This window comes from Nyctibius grandis, chromosome 5 (assembly GCF_013368605.1).
Source record: "Nyctibius grandis isolate bNycGra1 chromosome 5, bNycGra1.pri, whole genome shotgun sequence".
Taxonomy (NCBI): Eukaryota; Metazoa; Chordata; class Aves; order Nyctibiiformes; family Nyctibiidae; genus Nyctibius; species Nyctibius grandis.
The window spans coordinates 49,723,542-49,732,119 of NC_090662.1; the positions used below are offsets into that span (position 1 = coordinate 49,723,542).

Consider the following 8,578-nt stretch of genomic DNA (forward strand, 5'->3'; position numbering starts at 1 on the left):
CTCTTCTGCTGCAATACAGAGTACTGTGCTTGGCCACCTAACTCAAAGGGCATACGACTTTTGATTGCAACCACTGTAAGGCTAAAGAAAAGCATTTGAGAGATGCAGACTGCAGCATGTCGGGTCAAGCTACAAAGCAAAGATATAAAGACCTCTGAAGCTTAAGACTCAGAGCTATTAAGTTGTATAATCAGTCTATTCATATCTGTGATGAGAGAGAAGCTGAGCAAAGTTCAGAAACCAATTTGGGATTTAACCTCAACTCCAGCTAAGTGCTACTTTAAGTTTCTTCATCTAGCATCAACTTTCTAGGGCTTTTTTAAGAGTCTATCAAAATACAGTGTCATTTGCATATCCTAAGTAGATAGGTTATCTCATGGAATATGGTTTATTTTAGAAATGTTAAACTTCCCTAAGTTGAGCAGGAGGCCTGACTCTGTGGTACCATCCACTCCTATTTAGGTCCACTTGCTATTTTGCTCTTCATGAAATAGGCATAAATTGGACATCACTTTCCACTATAAAGACCTTACAGAGATACTAAGCATGGAGTAACTACAGTCTTGAGTCTACGAAAAGTAGGAAAAAAGTCAGAGGAAAGTAAATCTGAGAAAAACTACTGGTGAACCAGACAGAGAATATGATGTTATTTACCTCACAGTCTGTAGGCTGTTGTTAGCAATGAAATAACTCCTTATGTTTTATTTTCATGACATGATAATATGATATGCAATGATATTGCTTGACCAGCATTTGGTCAAAACCTGTGCCAGACTCTGAACAATGTACTGGTTTTGAGGTTACAATGTTCCCTCATAGAGCCAAACATTATGGTCTGTCTACCCATTTCAGCACAGTATAGATTGTCTACTTAAGTATTATTTCTACTGAGGTAGCAGCTACATTCCCGTTCAGTAAAGAATGCAAAGGACTTACTTCCTACTATGAAAAGAGAGACAACATAGACAGAAGGAAATAAACATGAGGAAAACTGAGGAATAGAGTAACAACCACATTCCAAAATGAGGGGGACTATCTGTGTTAAGAATATGTAAGACAAATAATACCATTAAATACCCTTGATTTATCATCAGCATTCTCTCAAAAATTCTGTGAGACAGAAGTATACTGTAAATTCACATTACAAATGAGAAGCTTTGGCACCACTATCTTTAAAAATTTAGTCATACAATCGATTGAAAGCCAACAGTACACAGTTTTTTAAATAGTATAGCACTATGGTAAATGATACCTGAGGTCTTAATTAGACAGGTGTTGCATAGCTGAGCAGAGACAAGCCTAAACAGCTCAAAAAAATTGGGGCCTAAGTGACTTACCCTGTATCCCACTGGATGACTGTACTAGAGCAGGAACTGAACCCAGCTCTTCAGTGTCCCAGTCCACAACCTTAATCACAAGGCTGCAAAGTTAAGCACATGTTTAAAGACTGGGCTGACGTGGGTGTTTCATGGTGCAGTATCAACGTAAGTTGCAAGATTTATCAGTTAGATTCAACTAAATGAGTTAAATAAATGTGGTGTTAAATCCACATTACATTATACATGACACAACCCTGTAATTCAGTGTGGGTAGCCAGCAGAGTTCACCTCTACACTGCAGGGCTTATGCAGAGCACCTGAAGCGCTGGTCTTCTCATCATTCAAACCTGCTGAGCTCCCTTCTGATCTTGTACGCCTCCCCAAAAGAAGGACATAATGGAAAATAGTGCACATATGAGTTTCAGAGTGATACAGTTTGGACATAGCTGGATTATACAACTGTGTATCACAGCTGCAAAGGGCTTCTGTGCCCTATAGTCAATATGAAACCACAGCATCTCCAGAAAATTATTTTGCTTCAGCCTTCCCTTGAAGATAGACATACTTCAAAGAACTGTAAGACATCTTCACTTCATCATAAAAGAGAATCACTATGGAAACAGCTCAGCATGTCTCTTACTTGCCAGTGCATGAAAACGTGGGTCCTTGGAGTTACAATATTGAATAAGGATCACTTTTATTTGCATTAGAATAATAAACTAAACATGCTGGCCTTAAACAGCATCCTACAACTAGTTACATTGTCTGCTAGATCTGCCAGTTAAGCAGCCTTCTGAATATTCCAATTCTGTATGGTTCAGGATCCCCAGATCTCGTTTCTACATTTTCAAAAGTATTCTACTGTAAAGTCACTTTTTTGCATATTTTGGCCTTAAACACTGCCTTTCATATTAAAAAACTCATCTCAACTTTGTATGGAAAAAAGACTCTAAAAAAAATATACCTCATCCTTCCTCACTAGAATGAATGACAAAGATACAAAAGATTTCAGGAACTGGTGAGTGTTAATACTGTGCGCAGCACTGCTTTATTTTCTTAATTTTTTTTATTTAACTAAGCATCGTAATGGGATAACTGGTAAGTTGTCTCTCTTGATATTACAATATGTACTATTGTACTACAATTTGGCAAGATTATTGATAGAAATGGAATATTAACATTGGTTTCAATTTAAGTTCTTATAAATGCTCAGGGGGAAAAAATAACATAAAATGACATGATTCATAGTGATTAAAGAGTTGGAAAATAATTTCAGAAGAAATAATGCAAGATGACATAACTATTACCATCTTGATACTACAGAAGGACTTTTCTTCTCCTAGGCATGCTTGATGTAACCTGAAAAATCTAGTAACTTTCCAGATTTGTTTCAACTGCTGCTGTGCTAGTTTTTAATTGTCTAGTGTCTGATTTAATTCTTGTTCAATGAAGGTGAGCTTTACCACTGTCCTGAGGAGACATCCCAGTTCTTACAGCTTACTGGACACTTACTAATAGAAATCTAGAGAGAAGCTGATATTCAGATGAAGATCAACTTATTTTCAATGTCGAATGTTAAAATTTTCAAAGTTATGACAAGAGGGCAATAAAACACTATAGGTTTACAGTCTACTAAGCTCCTACAAGTGAAATTATTTACCATCACAATACAAACTGCTTTTATCAGGAAAACTCTGATAAAAGGTTTTATGTTTTATCCATACTTTTGTACTCTATCCTACTGCTACTGTAGTTTTCCTGTCACTAGTCTTTCACAGTTTAAATATGTTCAGGTGTGCCTATTTACAAAACTGTGCTTAAAAGATGAAAATCTCCTTAGCCAATAAGCTTTAATGAAGAATTATACTTGCAAAATAAAAATAACATTTTCAGCACACTGAAGTGCTACTAAATTTTGAGTCTGATAATGCAGTTTAAATCAAAACTCTCAAAATAATATTGAAGTCATCAGTGAATTCAAGGTGCTGATTATAAATTATTGATCAAAAGCTAAATAATGAAGCCACTGAATCCAAATTAAGTGTTGGAATACAAGGGAATACTTGCTTTGCTCCCATTCTGCTTGTATTAGGCAATCAGATTGTAGCTTCTAATGAATACTCAGTCTTTAACAGTTTACATATTATTTCCTTAACAGTTCTCAGCAATAGCTACTGTGATTTTTATAAGACCACAGAACTAACTGTTCAATCTGCTGATATTTCAGTATAAAATCCAGACTACTTAACTGTAAAAACTCATTATGTGACTCTACCCATGTCAATCTTTTCAATATATAATGGCAAGATAATCTGCTACAGATTTCCCTATGCTGCTCACAGCTTTTATCTGTTTATCATTGCTTACTAGTTCTTCTGACTTTTTACGTCAGACATATTAAGAAGACTGACCTTAAAGAAAAAAAAGTTGGGAAAACTAAGTTAATGCTCATGAAAATGCAACACACAGTCTTTGGGTGTGCAGTACTTTGTAGACTCCCAATAACATCTGCAACACTAGAAGCACCTCTTAGATAACTATGTTCACAACATTCACGCAAATAGCACTTATTCTAGCAGGACAGCTAATTTAGTTTGCTTTTGTTACTTCTAATATGTGAAAGTACCATTTTACTTCTGCTAATCCTAAAGGAAAATGACAACCAAACAGAATAAACTTTAAATATTTCCTTTGTTTGAAAAACCTGAAAGGTGTGCAAGGGATTCACCAGATGACAGCAATGAGCAGCAGGAAAATATAGGTCTAGTTTGTCACTATTTATTAGCCTCACGGCAAGACTGGGTAAACCTGAGCAGTTTATTTTTAAGGCTCACCATCAACCATAGGAAGCTGAGGCAGCTCTGAACCTACTGCATACTAACACAGGTTATAAAATTGTTATATAGGAACTGTGTCTATCTGAACACACACGTATTTGTCTTCATATAGTAAAGGAGTAAGAAATAAACGGTACAGTGTAAAAATGGTAAAAATAAAAAACCTTTAAAGCTAAGTTAGAGCATACCCAGCTCCAAGGCAAATCACCTCTGTGAGGCATCAAGGAAGAAACAGCGTTTTTATCTGTTAAGCTGCTAAGAGTGGAAGAAGTGCTTTAAATGCCAGATGGGGACTGGGCATTGCCTACAAGGGGTAAGGACGACCTGTGGTGAGGACAGAGGTGAAGGAGGCAGAGAGATCTATAGTCAGTTCCTCAAAACTTTACTGAACACCTTCAGCCCCTCATTTGCAGAGCCTAAAACTCCTTTGGGCCCTACCTCTCATCCAAAGTAAAGAAAATGAGCACCCTGGAGTGCTCTCAGTCTCCTCCTAGCCTCTTTTTTTTCTCTTGATACATCCTGCATTACAGCTACATCCCCAATGTGGATTGAAGTTCGTCCTAGCCTCTTCTCTCACCTCTCATGACAAACTTTTTTCTGGGAAAGAGCCAAGTGTGAAAGCCAGCAAAGAGCTACCCAGTCTAGCTCTAACTTAGTTGAGCATAAAAAATTACCATATATTACTCTAAATATTTATGAGTTTATATGAATTAAAGCAACAGGACAAACTGTTAAAGAATCACAAGAAATAAAGTGAAGGAAGTTGTTTTGGTGGTACAGACCAGAAACAGAAACAGAGATTGGAAAGATACCTTATGGACATCCAAGTATCAGTGCAGTGTAGTGATACAAAGTTAAAGATGGTATCACAGATATCTCATTGATGCAGTACAGAGCTCTGAAGTCAGGAGTGTTGGCGTACCACAGTCATGGCCATAAAAAAAAACAATCTCTCTAGAAAAGATGGTGGTAAACACCCAATTTTTTCTCCACAAAATTCTCTAATAATATACATCTATTTGGGCTAACTTGTCTGTGTCTTTTCTATGTTTATTTTGTTGGCTTTGTTGTTCTTGTCACAGAAGTTTAAAAAAAAAAGACAAAATTGAAGATTACTACATGGTTAGGATTTGCTAATAGATCTTCTACTGGTGGCTTTGAAGCACATGGTGTTGGAAGAAACCTGTGAAGGAAACTAATGAGTAAGTATGCTTTTTACTTCTTTTTGGCTTAAATATGAAGTATATTTATTGGTTTACCACTTGTCAATATACTCCCCCCACCTGATGGTATTTGCCAGATGTAACTTCCTTAAACATAAGGAAGAAACTGAAGAATGTTTGGACAAAACTGAAGTTGGAGACCTAGTCATATGCTTCACTGAAACAGTTCTAACGAAAATCCACAGAAAGGCTGTTTACGTTACACTCAGAGACTTCAAGAGTATTTATAGTAAACTTTCTCAGCAAAAGACTACGGAACAGTTCTGACACTGATATTTAGAATGGGTTGCATAAAACCACTCTAGTTTTACCTAGAATGAAACATCTATGAAATAATATGTGTGGCAGAAAACTGGAACCTCATATAAAACGTGTGTAGGTTTTTTTCCATGCATCTGAACTTTTCCCTCCCTCCCCCTGTTCTTTTACACACTTGTGAGAACTGTCTGTCCATCTGCACACACATATACAGGCACCAACGTACTTCACACGTTTCAATGTTTTGTGTCACCTTCTCCATCTTGCATTATGGTTAACTTGAACACCAAGAAAGCTTTAGCTCTAATGATCACTTGCTTTTCTCTGTTGTTCTGAAGGTTGCAATTCACTAAAATGGTGCAAAATTCTTAAAAGCCCAATACATCCTTGTCTTAGTCTGTGGAGACATAATGTTTTCTGCACATGGCTATGTTATGCATCCAAGTTCCTGCAATCACAGCACAGGGGAAAACGTTTAATTTCAACCTGAAATGACTCCATATTATTTTTTCAAGTTTCATTAATAAAGTGCCATGATCCTTGAAGGTTGGGTTTTTCTTCCTAAAATGTGAAATTATTAATTGATTTAATACATTTCTATTTGATCTGAATTAAATTTACACTCACTGGCAGAGTAACTTTAAAAGCGCCTGACGATATGAAACCGATAGCCTAAAGAGCATACCTACAGATGTTTTCTGTTGGTTCGAGGAGAATCCAACGGGCTTGCAAAATTAGTAACTAACTACATTAAACACAGACTTTCAAAAGGGACACAACTACACAAAACAAACCACTGTAATGCAGTATCTTGAGACTACATCTTGACACCATGCTTAGGATGAAATGATACAGAATATAAACATTTTAATAGCTACACCTTGAACTATGAATCAGTTTGTTTTAAAAATTGTTAATTAACAAATGTATTAATTTTTTTAACTAGTAGTGATACATGACCAATTCTATACTGTGTCTGGTAGATTAGGTAAGATTGCTGTCCACTGAAAAGCTATGGGTTTTGAGAAACTACATTCAACGTGTTTTCTCAGTTAATATTAGAGTTACAGAAGAAGAAACTTTTAGATTCCACACAAATCATTAAATCAACCATTTAATTACTTTCCCTCCAGAATAAAGGAGAAAAAAAGGAAGTTAAATGAGAGTGGGGAAAAAAAACTAACAATAACTTGATAAAAAATAATTTAGACTTTATGCTGGAGATGGAATATTTGAAAATATAAACTCTATTTTTACTGCTTGAACTGACTGAGAGAAAACAAATAAAGTACAGAATTATACTCTGCTTATATTCTAGGTTTATTTCTATACTCCTCAATTACATCAGTTTTGTCATTCAACTTTTAAAATCCAGCATGAATAAAATGTTATTTTCTATTCCGTAGTACAGATTCACTTTTTGTATCATAAAAAGTGACAAGTTTGTTTTGAATTCATCCAAGTAATTAGCTACAACAGGATGTGCACTAATGTATTATAGCAGGGTATAGCATAGCACAGGATAAAAAACTAATCGTGCATTCACAGAGGAATGAAGGTCTCCAGCCTCATACTTCATACTACATTCAAGACCACAGATGGACAGCTAACAAATAAACAGCTTGATGTTATTGTTCTAAGTGAAAGATAACTTGTTAATTAGGAAAATAGTTAACTATATAACAGCACAAACCAGATGCATTCCCTTAATGTAATGATTTGAATTATTCATTATCAGTAAAAAAATCCTTTTCACTTCTACAGTGTTTTGTTGTTCTTGCAGAAATTAAATCGTGATCAAATGGCCTAGGAGCTAAAAGCAATTAAAAAGTAAAGGTGTGAAGCTTCGTACCACTAAATACTAAAGACCGAATACTGCTTTGGTCTTTGAAGTGGATGCAGATTTAATGCCTTGATTTATTGTCCAAGTCCTATAAAGAACACTTAAGCACAACAATAGCCAGGTCCTAAATAATGCAGCCCCTCCATAAATACCTGTTCTGCTTAGCCACTAATTTCACCGCTAGTTAAGGTCATATCAAGAACTTTCTCCCCTAAAAGGAGGAAATGGAATCTTAGAAGAATCTGCTACTTTAACAGATGTGTCTCTCTAAATAAAGAGAATATACGTTTTCCTCCTAGGCTCTGGCAGAAATTAAAAGAAAAACCTGACACGCTGAGCAGGTTTTACTGTGGATATCTCTGCTAACCTTGAAATCTGAAAGGTTAGCTTTATCATTTAGCTATGACTAACTATTACAAGACTTACCTCCACCATTTTTCTGACACAGATATGGGAATCGCCACACATTCCCCAACCCCACAGAAAATCCAACTTGTGCCAGAATATATTGGAGTTTGCTGTTCCAAGCAGGCCTTTCATCTTCTACATCTGAGCCTTCTTCAACATCTACATCTTTTTCTTCCTGATCATCAACCATAAGTTCACTCTTCTTAAAGGCATCATCTGAAGAGTCTTCATTAGAGAGAAGGTCCTTAACTGACTCAATGACCTCATCATCTAGTTCTCTTTTCACTACCTTGCTATTCTTAGGCATTTGTAATACGAGAAAAACAGTAAGGAAGTTAAGTTCAGCTGTGACAGATGGACAAGTGCTGAAGAAAGCTCTCCCTCTGCTTGGCCAAAAATATTGAAGAAATAGACTGAAGATGGTGCCTGATGAGTCCTTGATACCAGGGAATCAAGAGTAAGGCTTCTGTTTCTGAATGTTTGTTCTACTGAAAGTATCTGTGAAAAAAATAAAAAAGGATATTATACTATTATGCAGAAGAAATTTAATTCATAAATCATATGCTTTGGTTTACCCATTCCTACTTATCTCAATGATTTGACAAGAGGAGAAAAAGAGAAGAAAGGGATGTTAAACCACTTCCAAAATGTAGGAATTAAATCCACTGTTTGGTCTTAAATATTTATGTA

At 35.9% G+C, this 8,578-nt stretch overlaps 1 protein-coding gene across 1 annotated transcript in view; it reads right to left on the reverse strand.

Annotated features, from left to right (window-relative positions):
• SLC6A15 (solute carrier family 6 member 15) overlaps window positions 1-8,195 on the reverse strand; it is a 30,035-nt gene extending 21,840 nt beyond the window's left edge. Inside the window, exon 1 of the mRNA XM_068401202.1 lies at window positions 7,907-8,195. Coding sequence (XP_068257303.1) covers window positions 7,907-8,195 — 289 coding nt within the window. The remainder of the gene's footprint in view (window positions 1-7,906) is intronic.
• Window positions 8,196-8,578: the final 383 nt, after the last annotated feature.